The sequence below is a fragment of the Scyliorhinus torazame genome, chromosome 2, assembly GCF_047496885.1.
Source record: "Scyliorhinus torazame isolate Kashiwa2021f chromosome 2, sScyTor2.1, whole genome shotgun sequence".
Lineage (NCBI taxonomy): Eukaryota > Metazoa > Chordata > Chondrichthyes > Carcharhiniformes > Scyliorhinidae > Scyliorhinus > Scyliorhinus torazame.
Window position 1 is genome coordinate 70136217 of NC_092708.1, and position 18459 is coordinate 70154675.

At 43.9% G+C, this 18459-nt stretch overlaps 2 protein-coding genes across 2 annotated transcripts in view; one reads left to right on the forward strand and one right to left on the reverse strand.

The window, feature by feature from the left end:
- Positions 1 to 18459, forward strand: part of LOC140388312 (lactase/phlorizin hydrolase-like) — a 134692-nt gene that overhangs the window by 101584 nt on the left and 14649 nt on the right. Inside the window, 4 exon segments of the mRNA XM_072472268.1 lie at positions 657 to 766; positions 1554 to 1688; positions 10481 to 10704; positions 18220 to 18450. Of these exon segments, the coding sequence (XP_072328369.1) occupies positions 657 to 766; positions 1554 to 1688; positions 10481 to 10704; positions 18220 to 18450 (700 nt within the window).
- The window catches only part of ubxn4 (UBX domain protein 4), a 105473-nt gene continuing 96854 nt past the window's right edge, over positions 9841 to 18459 (reverse strand). The window contains exon 13 of the mRNA XM_072472290.1: positions 9841 to 10320. Coding sequence (XP_072328391.1) covers positions 10221 to 10320 — 100 coding nt within the window. The 3' untranslated portion in view covers positions 9841 to 10220. The remainder of the gene's footprint in view (positions 10321 to 18459) is intronic.

Below are 18459 nucleotides of genomic sequence, written 5' to 3' on the forward strand. Positions count from 1 at the left end.
AGGACCTCTGTCCCCTCAGCGGGAGAAAGTCCTGCCCTTGAGAGAAAATCTGATTGGCTGGCAGCTCTGGTAGTCCCATCAGTAGTGGGTGATGCTGGTACTGCAGACAGGCCTCCGGACACACCCAGGTAAGACCCTGGTTTTGGAATGAGAAAGATTGGGGAGCCTGTGGCTCCCTATCATATTTGGGGGGACAGAACGAGGGTTGGGGAGCAAGTTGGTGGGCTTGCCACCCCAGATATTTTATGTGTCCTCCCGCGGAAAACAGGCCCAAAGTCCGGCCCAACATTTCATTATAGAATCAGAGTTCTCACAATGTGAGCAAGGCTCCTTTATGACTCCACAGCCCAGCTTCAAAATTCACAGCTTGAAAGGAATGCATCCACCACATCTCAGTTTGTCTATACACCCTGTTAGACAACTATTTAAATAGAAAATAGGACACTTTAAATGACTATACTGCAGATATTAATTTATGTCCTGAGTCATAATCATTGGGCATTTGGTTAATCATTGAACAGTTTGATTTCCCGTATTTCATTTGTAATTAATGACATATACAATTCATGTCAAAATAAATGAGTGGATAACGGTTGAAAAAGGCTATAGAGTCAGGACACTGTTGAAGTGTAATTTTATGCTTTTTGTTATTTTAGTTTTATGGCGGTTGGTTTGCCTATCCAATTTTCAAAAATGGTGATTACAACGAGGTGATGAAAGCTCGTGTGAGAGAGAAGAGTTTGGCTCAAGGTTTGCCTAAATCTCGGTAGGCAATTACATTTTTCAATGACTCAAGTATTTAAAGTGGTATCGCACAGCTAGATATTAGCAAATGGCTTTGGTTTGTCTATTAGCTGAAAGTATGTAGAAATTTTCTCTGATTCGCCAACACATAATATTACTTTAATGCTATAACCTGGAGCTTTCTTTTAAATTAAGGATGGTACTGAAAATGATCCAAGTCTATTGAATTTATACATTTTAAAGGTTAAATTATGGTATGTGGGCGTCGCTGGCTGGGACAGAATTTATTGTCCATCCCTAATTGCCCTTGGACTTAGTAACTTGCTAGGCCAATTCAGAATCAACCACATTATCGATGTCAGTGACCTGGATTCTCTGGCCCGCGATGCCAGCAATGCGGATTGCCTTCTCCAACTGTACAAAATCTGTGCATGGTGCCACAGTGGTTAGCATTGCTGCCTCACAGCACCAGGGACCTGGGTTCAATTCCAGCCTTAGGTGACTGTCTGCATGGAGTCTGCATATTCTTCCTGTGTCTGCATGGGTTTCCTCCGAGTGTTCCGGTTCCCTCCCACAGTGGGTAGTGGGCCTAGATAAGTTGCTCTTTCAGAGGGTCGGTGAAGACTCGATGAATGGCCCCCTTCTGCACTGTAAGAATTCTGTGATTTTATCATTCTATGCTCAAACGAAAATAATTTGAAATAAAAACACCTGCAGTGTGGATATCTGGAAATGTCAGATATGTTTAATAGACTCTGGTCAGAGAAACAATGTTTGTGATACTTGAATATGTATTAATATCTTTTCAGACTCCCTGAATTTACTGAATCTGAAAAAAAACGAATTAAGGGAACATATGACTTTATGGGATTTAATCACTACACCACAGTTTTGGCATTCAATTTCGATTTTGGAAATGCTATTCCAATGTATGATGCTGACAGGTATGAGTTTTAATAATAGAAAATAGCAAGAACAAATGATTAGACTTAAATGTTGCGTTTTTGCACAATCTCTCTCCAATGCCTCTCTTCCATCATTCCCCTTACATGGTTGTTTTTCTAATGTCAAGTCCACAATTTCCCCCAAAACAGGAGCAAAAGGACCCCAATCATCTTTCGCACTATCACAAACTTCGCTGATTCCATCCCTTGTTAAGTCATTCCCTTTGCTTCAACCAAGTTAGTCACAATCTTCCAAAAGCAAAATATACCTCCGTTTCACTGTGGACATTGTTGCTAACTTTCCCTTAGTTTAATTGCTCTGTTTTATTACCTTTGCTCTCGAGTCGCCAGGTATCCTTATACCGCCACGTGGTTCAAATCCGAGTAATGATCAATACTCCAATACACCGATTAGTAAGATTTAAATCAAAGCACATTTATTATACACAGTAATCACTACTCATGAACAAATTCTACGTCTAAGCTGCTTCTACAACTAACTGGCCAATACTTAACGTGGAACTGGCCCACCAGGTCAGGGAAACGAATGGCCTTTCCTTCGGGTTCTGAGCCTGCGGGATTCGAAGTTGGTACAGATTGGTAGCTAGGAGCGCCTATCTCGTAGCGAGCATTGAAGTAAAACTTACTGGATATCGGCGGCGGCTGAACCGGTCACTGTCAAGGGTTGGTTTGCGTTGCTGAGTGACCCGGTCAAGAAGAACGATTTGAACTTGGGGCTTAATTCTTATAGTCCCCAGGGGCTTCCCGCCTTTTGGGGCGGACCCTGTACCTGGTTCCAAGTGATTGGACTTTGTCCCAATCACTTGGTTCGATTTTCTCCATGCTGGAGCGGCTCCCTGATCGATGGGCGGTCCTGAGGTGGTCGTTCACCTCCTTTTGTGTAGGCTCCTGCTGGCGCCGAAGAGTCTGGTTTTGCTTTGTGTCTAAATGTTGCTTATTGTTCCTGGGGATTGCTCATTAGTATGCAGATGGCTGGTGTTTTGTTATGCTGATGTTTGCTGGTATCGATCTTGTCTGGCCTTTCCAGAAGTAAATACACAGTCCACCTGCAGCTGCTCATTTTTGTCCTGTTGGCTGACTTTCCATCAGCCTTTGCCGTTCGCCATTTTAAATCGGGAGTTAGCCATTTTAAGTGGCTACAACGTCCAATCCCTCTACACCTCCATCCCTACCAGGTGGCTCTTGGGGCTTCTTCCTTGAGCAGCGGGTGAACAGTTCCCGTCCACCACTACTCTCTGCCTCGCTGAACTTGTTCTCTCACACAACAGTTTCCCCATTAACTTGTCTCACTTCCTGCAATAAAAGGTTATGGTTCCCACGTGGGCCTCAGCCAAGCCTGTCTTTTTGTGAGGTATGTGGAACATTCCTTGTTCCAGCCATACTCAGACCCTTTCCCACAACTCTTTCTCCACAACATTGATCTCTATATCGGTGCCATTTCATACTCTCATTTGGCCCTGGAAAGATTATTGACTTTGCTTCCACTATCCACCCCTCTCACCTCCACGTGGTCCTTCTCCAACACTTCCCTTCCCTCCCTTGCTCTCTCTTTCTGCATTTCTTTTTTTTAAAAAGGTATTTTAGTCCAAACATATTAACACATAATATCCAACAGTTTGTACATTTTTTCCCCATTTACTCTCCCCCCTCCCCCACCCCACGACAAACAGCTCCTCAAATAAAGTCATGAAGAGCCTCCACCGTACCTTGAAGCCCTCCTCAGACCCCCTTAGTGCAAATTAGATTTTCTCCAATCTGAGAAATTCATACAGATCCCCCAGCCACGCCGTGACCCCTGACAGCGTAGCCGACCTCCAATTCAAAAGTATCCGTCGCCGAGCAATCAGAGATGCGAAGGCCACAACATCGGCCCTCTTCCCCTCCCAGCCCCACCGGCACCCCAAAGATTATCACCATGGGCTCCAGCTTCATCTCAAACCCTACAATCCTCAATAGGTTCCTAAACATCGCCTCCCAAAAGTCCTCCAACTCCTCACACCAAAACATATGGGCACCGGCCGTCCCACTCCCACACCTATCGCAACCCACCCTCCCGAGTCATGTGGACCTTATGCACCACCTGAAACTGTATAAGACTCATCCTTGCACAGGAGGAGATTGAGTGCACTCGGCATACTTCGCACCAAAGTCCCCATCCTATCTCACTTCCCAAATCCTCCTCCCACTTCACCTTGATCCTTTTCACTAAGGTCGTGCCTTGCTCTCCCAATCACCCATATATGTCCCCAATCCTATTATCCTCCTTCATTTGGGAGCAACATTTTCTCCAAAAGCGTATATTCCAGTACCTGAGGGAATGAAGGCAGCTCCTTGTGCGCAAAGTCCTGCACCTGCCAGTATCTGAACTCACTCCCCAGTGGTAACTTGAATTTCTCCCGCCGTTCCTCTAGCCCAACAAACCTTCACAGACATGCCCCTGACCCACACTAGCCCTTCCTCCCTCCATCTCCTCTACATCCCATCCATCTCCCCCAGCACAAACCTATGATTTCCACACAGTGGAGTCATTACCGACATGTCCCCCGGTTTAAAATGTCTCCTCAGCTGCTTCCAAATTTTTATGGACGACTCCACCACCAGACTGCTCATGTACTTCCTCAGGGTGAACGGCAACAGTGCCGTCATGAGGGCCCTTAGGCTCGACTCCTCGCAAAACCCCCCCCCCCCACCCACCCACCACCTTTTCCACGTTCTCTGCCCAATAATAATGCAACAAATTCGGGAGCGCCAGCCCCCCTTCCCACCTCTGCCTTTGCAACAGGGCTCTCTTTGCCTTCGGCCCCCTCCCTGCCTGCATAAATTCCGAGATTAATGCATTTACTTTCTGAAAAAAGGATTTGGGGAGGAAAATCTGGAGGGATTGAAACACAAACAGGAATCTTGGCAATATGTTCATCTTTACCACCTGTACCCTCCCCGCCAATGTCAGGTGCAGAACGTCCCACCGTTTGCCCCTCAACCTCCTCCACCAACCCTGTCAAATGCCACCTATGCATCGTGGGCCATTCATGCGTTACCTGGATCCCCAGATATTGGAACATCTCCCCCGCTACCTTAAATGCCTGAGCCCCCAGGTTCAGCCCCCGCCACGAAGTGTTCACTGGGAACACCTCACTTTCCCCAACATTCAATTTATAGCCCAAGAAGGCCCCAACCCTCTGTCTTCATTTCCATAAGTCCATAAGACATGGGAGCAGAATTAGGCCACTCGGCTCATTGAGTCTGCTCTGCCATTCAATCATGGCTGATATTTTTCTCATCTCCATTCTCCTGCCTTTCCCCCCCCTCATTACAAACCCACCAACTTCCACAGCTACCTCAATTCCAGCTCCTCACACCCTGCTTCCTGTAAGGAATCCATCCCATTCTCCCAGTTTTTCCGGCTGTGCTGCATCTATTCTGATGGTGCCACTTTCAAAAACAGCACTTTTGACATGTCCACCTTTATTCTCAACCGAGGTTTCCCCCCGCTGTGGTTGACAGGGCACTCAACCGTGTCTGACCCATCGCCTGCAATTCTACCCTCACCCCATCCCCTCCATTCCAGAACCAGGATAGGGTGCCCCTTGTCCTCTCTTTTTATCCCACCAGTCTCTGTATTTAAAGGAGCATCCTCCACCATTTCCGCTACCAAACACAATTTCCCTTCATCCTCCCTATCACCCATCAGCATTCCGCATGGACTACTCCCTCCGTGACACCTGGTTCATTCCTTCACCACCCCCAACCCTTCATCTCCTTCGCATGGCATCTTCCCATGTAATCTCAGAAGGTGCAATACCTCCCCCTTTATCTCCTCCCTCCTCATTGTCCGGGGGCCTAAACACTCTTTTCAAATGAAGCAGCATTTCAATTGCATCTCCTTCTATTTGATCTACTGCATGTCCTAATGTCCTAATGTGGTCTCCTCTAAATTGGGGAGACTAAACATAAACTGGGTAACTGCTTTGGGGAACACTTTTGCTCAATCCGAAAGCATGACCCTAATATTCCGGTCGCTTGCCATATCAACTCAGCATCTTTCTTTCATATCCACATGTCCATCCTTGGCCTGCTGTAATGCTCCAATGAAGCCCAATGCAAACTGGAGGAACAACATCTCATCTTCCGTATATGCATGTTACAGCCTTCTGGACACAACATTGTGTTCAACAGCTTGAGACTGTGACTTTTCCCTTCCATCTTTTCCATTTTTGTTTTTTATTTCCTTGGTTTGTCCCAATGAACCCCCCCCCCCAACACACAGCAAGGTCATATGTCACATGTTTCTCAGTTTTGATTTCAATGAGCACTGATCTTTGTTCTCCTATTAACACATTCTACTATCTTACCTTTATGCCACTATCACTTCTTTAGTCCTTAATGGTACTATTAACACTGCCTTTACCTTGTGTCCATAACATCTTTGTCAACTATCCTTAGCTCCGACATATCCCTGAACTTCTATTCTACCCCACCCGCGCCACCCCTCTCTCCAACTATATAATCCATGATATTTCTACCCTTCTTTAGCTCTGAAGAAGATTCATACGGTCTTGAAATGTTAACTCTGCTTCTCTTTCCACAGATGTTGCCAGACCTGCTGAGTTTATTCAGTCGTTTCTATTTTTATTTTGGTCAAAATCTTATTGTCCTTTTGGCTCTCATTGATTTAGCTGACTCCACTCCCCCATTCATTAAATTCAAAACCTTATCCTCCGTGGCTTTGCCCCACCTTGGTGGCACAATGGTTAGCACTGCTGCCTCACTATGCCGGGGAAATGGGTTAAATTCCAGCCTTCAGTTACTGTCTGTGTGGAGTTTGTACTTTCTCCCCGTACCTGTAATGGGTTTCCTCCGGGTTCTCCGGCTTCTCCCCACAGTCAAAAAATGCACGAGTTAGATGGACTGGCCATGCTAAAATTGCCCCTTCGTGTCCAAAGATGTGCAGGTTAGGTGGAATTGCACGGATAGGGCGGGGGAGTGGACCTAGGTAGAATGCTCTTTCAGAGAGTTGGTCCAGACTCAATGGGCCGAATGGCCTCCTTCTGCAGGAATTATATGGTTCTTTTTTTTTAGAAAATGTTTTATTGAATCATTTGTAATTTTCACAGTTTATCACATTAACATTTCTTAAACAGCCGCGTGGGTCGACACACGCAAAACACTTAAAGAACAAAAAACAGTAACCAATGTCCCCTACTACCCCCGCCCTATCCCCTAATTACCCGTATACTAAGTTTCCTGTCCTTATCTAACATTGCCATGCCTCCTGTTTTCCTCCCCCCCCCCCACACACTTCCCCCCCCCTTACTGCTGACATTCAATTTTCTTTGAAGAAATCGATGAACGGTTGCCATCTCCGGGCGAACCCCTGAGTTGATTCTCTCAAAGTGAACTTGATTTGTTCCAGATTGAGAAACCCTGCCATATCACTGACCCACACTCCTGCCTTCGGGGGCTCCGAGTCCCTCCATCCCAGCAAAATCCGTCTCCAGGCCACCAGGGAGGAGAAGGCCAGGACATCGGGCTCCCTCCCCCCCTTGGCCCCCGGATCTTCCGATATCCCAAATATTGCTAGTTACCCTCCCTTCCAGGACTTCTGACATAACATCCGCAAATCCCTGCCAGAATCCCCTCAATTTAGGACATGCCCAAAACATATCTACATAGTTGGCCTGGCTACCCCCACACCGTCCACATCTATCCTCCACCTCTTCAAAGAAGCTGCTCATCTGGGCTACTGTCATGTGAGTGCTGTCTACCACCTTGAACTGGATCAAGCTAAGTCTGGCACACGACGAAGATGAATTAACTCTCTTCAAGGCTTTTTCCCACAGTTCAAGTTCCAACTCTCCTCCCAGCTCCTCTTCTCTCTTCCTCTTCACCTCCCTGATAAGGGCCCCTTCCTATTCCATCAACTCCTTGTATATCTCCGAAACCCTCCCCTCTCCAACTCCTGTTTTTCAATTCTATGGTTCTATCTCTGCATTCTTTTCCAGCCTTATTTCCCCTCCCCAACACTATATTCATCTGACTCTGGTCTTTTGTGTTTTCCCTCTTCAGGTTCCTTAATTTCCCACTGATATCACAGCTTCAACCAGCCTGTTATATTACCATTCATGGTAATATGTTGTGTTCTTTGTCTTTTCTTCCAGAATGATCCGATGTGTTGTTGACAAAGAATCCACCAATCAAAAGATTGAAACAAAACTAAGTTATTATAATATTATTAATTAAATGAAGTTCAAACACTCTACTGAGTGACAGATAATAATTAAGTAATATTGAATATGTCTAGCAGTACTCAATAATCTAAATAGTCACTAACTACTATGATCTAACCTCTTGTTAACTCTGTCTAATCTAATCTTCTTCTAATGCTGTCACCATGCTTTCTCCTTATGCTACTCCCAGAATTCCCTCAGGGTCTGACTTAAATACAGAGAAGTGGTGGCACCCTCGAGTGTTTGATTTACACAGAGATGTAATAATTAACCCTTCACTAACCTGACTATATACATATCATTACACATCTATTTTCTTATCGCCCATCTTAAACCTCTCTGATTTTCTATTTCTCTACCTTTCAAAGCTGCTCAAGACCCCCTCCTGATCGAGCTTCTGATCATCAGCCTAATTCTCAAGGTGGCTGGACGTTAATTTTCCCTACTCTTATTTGAGAAGCACCTTTGTATCTTCTTGATATTGATAAATGCATGTTATCGGCCAAATTCACAAAACCATTGGGGGCGGCAATAAGGGAAACATACCAGCAATTTGGGTTGGCATTCGATCAGTTTTGTGCTATAAATGCAGTAGGAAACTGGTGGAAATCCTTGAGAAGCATTGCAAATGGTGTTTAATAATATGCTTCTTTTGCAAAGTACAATAATATTTATGATATGTTTTGTTCAGCATAGAATCCAGAAACATTTAGGAAAGATATTGGGTCAATTTCAACTTACTAAAATCAACATTAATGGGGAAGTTCCAGTCTGCAAACTTACAGCCCAATTAATAGCAGCAATGAACTACCCTGCCGTTTCACATGCCACCATCCAAAGCCTGCCTACCTCAGGCAATGGGCCCCTCTTAATATGCAATCCTAGTCTTCGGACGAACATCGGATTTTTTTGCCATTTCAGGAGAAGCATGTTGAAGCATGCATAGATTCACTTGCAGTGCAGCCAAATAAATAATGAAAAGCAAAGTTTGAAAGAATGTTTTGAGTTCTGTAATCTGAGTCGCTGTCACGCCAACTCTCCTTACCCCAGTGGTTGTGACCAGGGCGGATTTACTATGAAATTAATGAAGCTTAAGCTTCAGGGCCCCTAATCCCGGAGGGGCCCCAGAAGTGACTTTAGTCCACATTGCTTAAACATTTTGGGTCTACTGTATGAGAAGGGGTTTAAAAAAAAAAAAATATTAATAATATAGTATAATTCAACACAAAATAATAGTTAAAATAAAAATTAAAAGATTATTAAAGTATCATGTAGGCTAGCCGTAAACAAAAAAACTTTCAAATTAAGGATGTTTCATTCTAAATATATTTAATATAAAATAATTAGAAATAATTTAAAACACTATTAACATTTATGACAGAAATACAAACAGTAGATGATGTGTCGTAACAAAAAGGGGGAGCCATTGAAAAGGCAATCACAATGCTAACGTGAATTTTCAACGTGATAGCATTCGTCATAGTGATCTAGACAATAAAGTGTTCATAAGGATACAATATTTTAATTACCCCTACTCAAAAATAAATGTTATATTTAGAAAAGTAAGGTAAGTAATAAAGGTGAAATAGTGTTAGATTAGCCTAAGCCTATTGTTTTTGTGAAGAGGTGAATGGAAGGTAGGCTGCGACCGCATAGCCTAGGCTAATACTATATTACTATATTTATGAGAAAGTAATAAAAGGGTGGATTTGTGTTAAATTACAGGTGTTTATTATGAAAAGTATTCAAATAATGGTAAAATTGTGTTACATTACCTTAGCCTAAGAGTTTTGGTGGCCTAGTCTTGCCTAACTTAGTCTAGCCTAGCGTAGGCTAGCTTGAACATAGCCTAGTTTAGCCTATTTAGCTTATTTATTATAAATCTTTAGAAATGTGGTCTTTCCTATGTTTTATTTCATCATTCTATGACGCAGCATTCATGTATATATTTCCCTAATTCTCATCCCCTCATAACTCGAAAACTAGAAGGCATAGGACATTTTTATTCACACCAGTGACTTTGACATGTGAGATAATCCAATACAGCAATTTTAATCAAAATCTGAGATGTAGTGGTTAAATTTTTTAAAAATTTGTGGTGATCTGTCATGGAACAACCCCATTGAAGAAGATAACAGTGGTTACCCAGACCTCGTTGCTGGTTGCGACATAACAGTTCAAGCTTCAGGGCCCCAAAAATGTAGGTCCGCCACTGGTTGTGACACCTCCATGTACTGAGCTTGCTGCTAGTCCAATGTCCTCCCTGATAGCTGACCGGCCTGAATCAAGCTAGCTGCTTGAGGGTATACCTTTGCGGTGCCTTCGCATTGCTGGTACCATTTAATTGAAGCCAGGGCCTCAGAATGTCTCTCGCGTCTTCATCCCTGTAATGAGAAAAATTGAGGCCCATTAATCTGCAGCACCACAATTATAAATACAATAGAAAGAAACGGAAGATAGTTTTTCTTGCTTCCAATGTATTCACTTCCACTTAAACTCAGGATAACTGTCTGTTGTGTAAACTAATTCGTTCCCTATTTCTAGAGGAACCGGGACTACAGTAGACCGCAGCTGGCTTAATTCTGGATCTTTCTGGCTGAAAGTAACTCCCTGGGGTTTTAGGAGAATTCTTAACTGGATTAAGAAAGAATTTAACAACCCTCCTATTTACCTGACGGAAAATGGAGTTTCGGAGCATGGGGATCGAGGCCTCAATGATACGTGGAGAATCAGCTATCATAAAAGTTATATAAATGAGGTTTTAAAAGGTAGAGTATGTTTAATAATTATTCTTATTATTATTTTCATGTAAGTTTTATAGACTCCTTGCCTGTTCATATTGGGAACAAAAGCAACAAATGTCAGGCGCAATTCACCCAAAAGATTTCCAAGTGTCGGACTCATGCCGACGTCATGTAAGAGCAAGGCACACAAAAAGTGGCTCCCGGCAGCATCTTTGTTATCGATCCCATTTATCCTATTTTTCACAATGTTTTTGATGTCCAAGCTGGGGTTGTTGAGTGGGTGAACCCTTTCCCCACAGTGGTATGCCGGAATAATCGACTAAAATGCCCAATAGTAAGAAGGTTTGAGGGTAGCCTGTTGAAGGAGGGTGGAGGAGGAAAGCTGGCCACCGCACTGCCAAATGTTTCCCTGTCCAATGCCTGAAAAATGCAGCGGGCAATGGAGAATGCTGGGGGGTTCCCTATTTGGCACCTGCTCACCTTTTGTAAGATCTGAAGCTGGTCTTGTGATGGTGTATTGCCGATGGAATGTCATGACGCCGTATTTCCCATTCGTATGGGGGTTCCCCGTCCAATTTGCGAGTGTAAAATCCAGAATTATAGAATGGCTACTATTTAAAGGCAGCCTATTGTTCAGGTACATGTTTTCCATGTTTGCTTTGATTCAATTTATTAGGGCCAGAACCATTCTTACCCCCATGGAAGTTGGCTTTCCCAATGCTAACCTTTTTTTTTTAAAGTTAGAGTACCCAATTAATTTGATTGATTGATTTGATTTATTGTCACATGTACCGAAGTACAGTGAAAAGTAATTTTCTGCGGCCGAGGGAAAGTACACAATACGTACATAGTAGACAAAAAGAATAATCAACAGAGAACATTGACAAATGGTACATCGACAAACAGTGATTGGTTACAGTGCGGAACAAGGGGTCAAACAAAGCAAACAAAGCAAATACATGAGAAAGGGCAGCATAGGGGGTTGTGAATATTGTTCTTACAGGGAACAGATCAGTCCAAGGGAGAGTCGTTGAGGAGTCTTGTAGCTGTGGGGAAGAAGCTGTTCTTATGTCTGGATGTGCGGGTCTTCAGACTTCTGTACCTTCTGCCTGATGGAAGGGTCTGGAAGAAGGCAATGTCTGGGTGGGAGGGATCTCTGATAATGCTGTCTGCCTTCCTGAGGCAGCGGGAGGTGTATACAGAATCAATGTGGGGGTGGCAAGCTTGTGTGATGCATTGGGCTGAGTTCACCACACTGCAATTTCTTGCGATCTTGAACCGAGCAGTTGCCATACCAGGCTATGATGCAGCCAGATAGGTTGCTCTCTATCACAGATCTGTGGAAGTTTGTGAGAGTTGATGCAGACATGCCAAATTTCTTTATCTTCCAATGTGAGTGGACCAGGACAGACTGTTGGTGATGGTGACCCCCAGGAACTTAAAGCTATCGACCATCTCCACTTCGGAGCCATTGATGCAGATGGGAGTGTGTGTCGTGCTACGCTTCCTGAAGTCGATGATTAGTTCCTTGGTCTTTCCAACATTTAGAGAGAGGTTGTTTTCGGAACACCATGCAACCAAGTGATGTATCTCCCTCCTGTAATCTGATTCATCATTGTTTGAGATACGGTCCACCACTGTCATATCATCCACAAACTTATAGATTGAGTTGGAGTTAAATCTTGCCACACTGTCAGGTGTGTATAGGACGTACGGTAGAGGACCGAGCACACATCCTTGCGGGGCTCCGGTGTTGAGGACTATTGTGGAGGAGGTGCAAATCTTTTCCGATTAAGGGGCTATGTTAATGCATCTTTCTTGTTCCTTCGCTATAACCAAATATTAATTCCATTGAATTTGTGATTGTTTTACATGTGTCTCCTCTGGTAATTGTCTCACTAACTTTCATTACCTTTTAATAACTTTGGGTGGGGTTTTCCACCCCCCCCCCCCCCAAGATGTTTTGCAGTGGCGGAGGTAGCCTGCCATTGGCTGGCGGTGGGATATTCCAGTCCTGCCACTGTCAACGGGATTTCCGTTGTTTGCATCCTCTGCCGCCGGTTGCCCGTGGTTGGGGGTTGCTACTGGAGGAACCGGAAGATCCCGCTTGCGGGAACAGATGGAAAATCCCGCCCTTTATCTCTCATCCTTTTAAGATTTAAGATTCACAACCTCATCTGTTTCTATTGTCTCCCTCTGTGGATCATGTCACTTGTTTAACATTCACAAGATAAAGAAAACGCATCTTCCTGTACACTTATCTTTTCTCATCCATCCCTTGTGTTAATAGAGAACATTTTGGAATCTAATTTATCTATTTCCTTGAGTACCTTAAAGACATCAATAAAGTCACTTTTCAGTCGCCCTTTTCACAAGAAGCATCCCTCGTATCCTAATATTTTCTTAAGAGTCTATGCACTACCTGTTTACCAGACTGATTCCTGGAATGCGGGACTGACGTATGAGGAGAGATTGAATAGGTTAGGATTATATTCGCTGGAGTTCAGAAGAATGAGTGGGAATCTCATTGAAATCTATAAAATTCTAATAGGACTGGACAGGGTAGATACAGGAAGGATGTTCCCGATGATTAGGGTGTCCAGAACCAGGGGTAACAGTCTGAGGATACGATGTTGACCATTTAGGACAGAGATGAGGAGAAATCTCTTCACGCAGAGTGGTCAGTCTGTAGAACTCGTTACCATAGGAAGTAGTTGAGGCCAAATCATTGAAGGCGGGATTCTCTGTTAGCCGACGCCGAATTCGGGAAAGGTGATTGGGTGGAGAATCTGTTCCAACGGCAAAATCGCACAGGTGCCAATTTGACGCCAAATCGCAATGCTCCAGCACCTCGGCAGCAGCGCCATGCATTCTGGAACGCACCTACACCATTTGCATATCATTAACGGGCCCGACTCAGTATTCTCCGGGGCCTCCGCGATTCTCCGCCTCTGATGGGCCAAGTTCCCGACGGAGCGGTTCACTTCTGCTTTTAAAAATCAAGAAACCGGCATGGCGGCTGCTGAGGGAGAGAGAGGGGGTACGGAAAGTATCCAACATCGCCACAGTGTGCTGACAGTTGTGCCGGTGGCCAGGGGGTTTCTGCCAGGGCCGGGAGGAGTAGCTGCAGCTTGTCAGCCTCCCGAGTGTCAGGGATCAGTGTTGGGCCCACAACTGTTCACAATTTACATAGATGATTTGGAGTTGGGGACCAAGGGCAATGTGTCCAAGTTTGCAGACGACACTAAGATGAGTGGTAAAGCAAAAAGTGTAGAGGATACTGGAAGTCTGCAGTGGGATTTGGATAGGCTAAGTGAATGGGCTAGGGTCTGGCAGATGGAATACAATGTTGACAAATGTGAAGTTATCCATTTTGGTAGGAATAACAGCAAAAGGGATTATTATTTAAATGATTCCTTGCCCAGTGAAGCAGTAGAGGCTCCTTCATTAAATGTTTTTAAGATAAAGATAGATAGTTTTTTGAAGAATAAAGGGGTTAAGTGTTACGGTGTTCGGGCTGGAAAGTGGAGCTGAGTCCACAAAAGATCAGCCATGATCTCATTGAATGGTGGAGCAGGCTCGAGGGGCCAGATGGCCTACTCCTGCTCCTAGTTCTTATGTTCTTATGTTCTAAATCATTAATGCACAAGAAAACCAACAAAAGTCCGAATATCAGACCAGTGATACCCCTCTAGTCTACTCTTTACGTATCAATGCTGCTTTCATATTAATGACTCTTTACAGATTCTGAGTCAATCGGTTTCTGCTTCAGAGCTTACCTCCCACCTTTGTCTTCTAAAGTAATGTTCTCTTTTGGTATTTTGCCAACTGGTTTGCTGAAGTTTAAGATCCTGAAGTTCTGCACTGGCTTTCCCAGTGTCTTGCTTGGGCGGGAGAAACCTCAGAGAAAGGACGTAAACAGTAAAAAGCAACCATTCAGCCAATTTCCTGGGAATTCTGCTGGTGTCTTCCCAGAGTGGGCGACAAGGCACATACACTCAGAATTTCAGGACATCAGCATATTAAATCTACTGAGTTCTCATCATGGTTTTTATATTCTCAAAGTGGTCTGGTAGATTTTTTCAAATAATGATGCACCACCACCTGTTGACTAATTTTTAATCAATCTTTATCCTTGATTTCATAATTCTTTCTTTCTGGATACTGCCTGTTATTTTCCCCACTACCGATGTTGGGTTCACAGGTTTATGGATGAGATATTCTTCCATTTTCTTTTATTAATTGCCTCTCACCAGTGCCTTGGTACAACTGTCATGTTTATCCAGTCCTGCAAGTATAGTCCTGCCGTGTTAAACCCAGGCCCAAAATACCCTCTTATCTAGATGTGAAATATCTTATGGTACTATTTGAACATTTTGCCTGGTCTTTTGGCCTTGCCAGAAATTGATTATCTGATCATTCATCTCATTGCTGTCTGTGGAACCTTGCTGGGTGAAAACTGCTTGGCACATTTGCCTGCAAAACAAACACTTCAGCCTTGTATAGGGAAGAAGGTCTTCAGATTTATTTGCAAATACTGACCCAAAATCATTAAGTGCATCTACCATTTCCCTGCTATTAGTTATCATATCAGCCCATGAATCAATGACAATTAATTGTATTATGTTGCAACAGTGGCACAGAAAAACATCCCAATTTGCTTCCAAAGGGCCCTATTAGTTTCTTGTTTTCCTGAAATAGACTTCCAGAAAAATAAACTAGGTACTTTTTGTATTTCCTTCAATCATAATCTTTTGAGCTATTTTAGCTTTCTTAAACAAGTTCATAATTTTTACGTTTTTCCTTTATTAATCTCCATTGGCAAATAGGGTTAAGGAAAATTCCAAGGCTTTTTGCACGTACATAAAAAGCAAGAGGGTAGCCAGGGAAAGGGTTGGCCCACTGAAGGATAGGCAAGGGAATCTATGTGAGGAGCCAGAGGAAATGGGTGAGGTACTAAATGAATACTTTGCATAAGTATTCACCAAAGAGAAGAAATTGGTGGGCAGCATGGTGGCACAGTGGGTTAGCCCTGTTGTCTCACGGCGCCGAGGTCCCAGGTTCAAATTCCAGCTCTGGGTCACGGTCTGTGTGGAGTTTGCACATTCTCCTCGTGTTTGCGTGGGTTTCGCCCCCACAACCCAAAGATGTGCAGGCTAGGTGGATTGGCCATGCTAAATTGCCCCTTAATTGGAAAAAATGAATTGGGTACTCTAAATTTATTTTTAAAAAGAGAAGAAATTGGTGGATGTTGAGTCTGGAGAAGGGTGTGTAGATAGCCTGGGTCACATTGAGATCCAAAAAGGCGAGGTGTTGGGCGTCTTAAAAAATATTACGGTAGATAAGTCCCCAGGGCCTGATGGGATCTACCCCAGAATACTGAAGGAGGCTAGAGAGGAAATTGCTGAGGCCTTGACAGAAATCTTTGGATCCTCACTGTCTTCAGGTGATGTCCCGGAGGACTGGAGAATAGCCAATGTTGTTCCTTTGTTTAAGAAGGGTAGCAAGGATAATCCAGGGAACTACAGGCTGGTGAGCCTTACGTCAGTGGTAGGGAAATTACTGGAGAGAATTCTTCGAGACAGGATCTACTCCCATTTGGAAGCAAATGGACGTATTAGCGAGAGGCAGCATGGTTTTGTGAAGGGGATGTTGTGTCTCACTAACTTGATAGAGTTTTTTAAAGAGGTCATAAAGATGATTGATGCTGGTAGGGCAGTGGATGTTGTCTATATGGACTTCAGTAAGGCCTTTGACAAGATCCCTCATGGCAGACTGGTACAAAAGGTGAAGTCACAAGGGATCAGGGGTGAGCTGGCAAGATGGATACAGAACTGGCTAGCTCATAGAAGGCATAGAGTAGCAATGGAAGGGTGCTTTTTGATCGGAGGGCTGTGACTAGTAATGTTCCGCAGGGATCAGTGCTGGGACCTTTGCTGTTCGTAGTATATATAAATGATTTGGAGGAAAATGTAATTGGTCTGATTAGTAAGTTTGCAGACAACACAAAGGTTGGTGGAATTGCGGATAGCGATGAGGACTGTCCGAGGATACAGCAGGATTTAGATCGTTTGGAGACTTGGGCGGAGTGCTGGCGGATGGAGTTTAATCCAAACAAATGTGAGGTAATGCATTTTGGAAGGTCTAATGCAGGTAGGGAATATACAGTGAATGGTAGAACCCTCAAGTGTATTGACAGTCCGAGAGATCTAGGTGTACAGGTCCACAGGTCACTGAAAGGGGCAACACAGGTGGAGAAGGTAGTCAAGAAGGCATACGGCATGCCTGCCTTCATTGGCCGGGGCATTGAGTATAAGAGTTGGCAAGTCATGTTGCAGCTGTATAGAACCTTAGTTAGGCCACACTTGGAGTAGGATTGTGAGAACTGATTCCTTGCAGAAGATGCTAGATATATTGTAGAATTGTATATGATCTGTAATGCACAGGAGATGGGTTAATTTAAACAGCAACAATCTCTCTTCTCACCACACATCCATTAACAGAAAGGGTGTTTTTCATTTGCTTCTCCCTTTACAAGTGGTGGCATATTTACCAACTGCTCAGTTTTGGTGTGACCCAATTTCTATTCATAACCTCACAGGAGATAGGATGAACTGAAAGGGTTTGTTTATTTGCGCACACAAACGCGGGAGGGGGGCATTCGTATAATAAAAGAGGAATAGAAAAAATCAGCAGGGCAAAGTCCACAGGGCAAATAATTATTGTTTCTCATGGGTTTCAGAGTACTGAATCGATGTCCAATAAGGCATTCCTTCACAGAAGTCAGTAGGCTGGCAACTGTTGTTGTTTAGTTTACTTTTCCGGTGGTGTTGACTTCAAATGATGAGGTGGGCATGCAGAGATGGGTCGGTCTTGTAGGTGATGATTCAGAAGTCTCAGTAGAAATAGTGGAGAAAGGGCCAGGCATACAATCTGGGCAGGGCTCCTTTTCTGTGATTTAAAATGGCAGATGGAGCTTGCAGTTCCACAAAGCAATATTATTGATTTCATAAACCAGAAGTTAATTTAACATGACACCCACCTCTCGACACTCTTTGACCAGGCATGGGTAACCCTCATCTGGATCTCTGAGATGATTAAATGTCTCTCCCATTAAGAATTGTAAGGAAGGCACATTGATTACCACTGCTGCCTCACAGTACCAGGGACCCAGGTTTGATTCCACATTCTCCCCAGGTCTGCATGGATTTCCTCCTGTTTCCTTCCACAGTCCAAAGATGTGGATGGGTCATGCTAAATTGCCCATTAATGTCCAAAGTTCTGCAAGTTAGGTGGATTGACCGTGATCAACGTGCAGGGTTACAGGGATGGGGCAGGGGAGTGGGCCTAGGTAGAGTGCTCTTTTGGAGGGTCTGTGCTGACTCAATGGGCTGAACAGCTTCCTGTAGGGATTTTATGGATTCTGTAGAAATGCTATAAAGATTTGGTTGTTGGGCTGCTTGGTTATAATTTGATAAGCAATTCTTATATTGTGATGAAACTCGGGTGAACTATTTTCTTTTTTGCATGTATATACAGCCATTAAACTTGATGGAATTGACATCCGTGGCTACACAGCATGGTCGCTGATGGACAACTTTGAATGGGCTGTAGGATATGCCGACAGATTTGGTTTATTTTACATAAATTATTCCGACCCTTCTTTACCTCGCATTCCGAAAGCTTCAAGTAAATATTATTCCACAATTATACGCTGTAACGGCTTCCCGGATCCAGCTTTAGGACCGCATGAGTGTCTCCAATTGGAAAGTAAGTAAA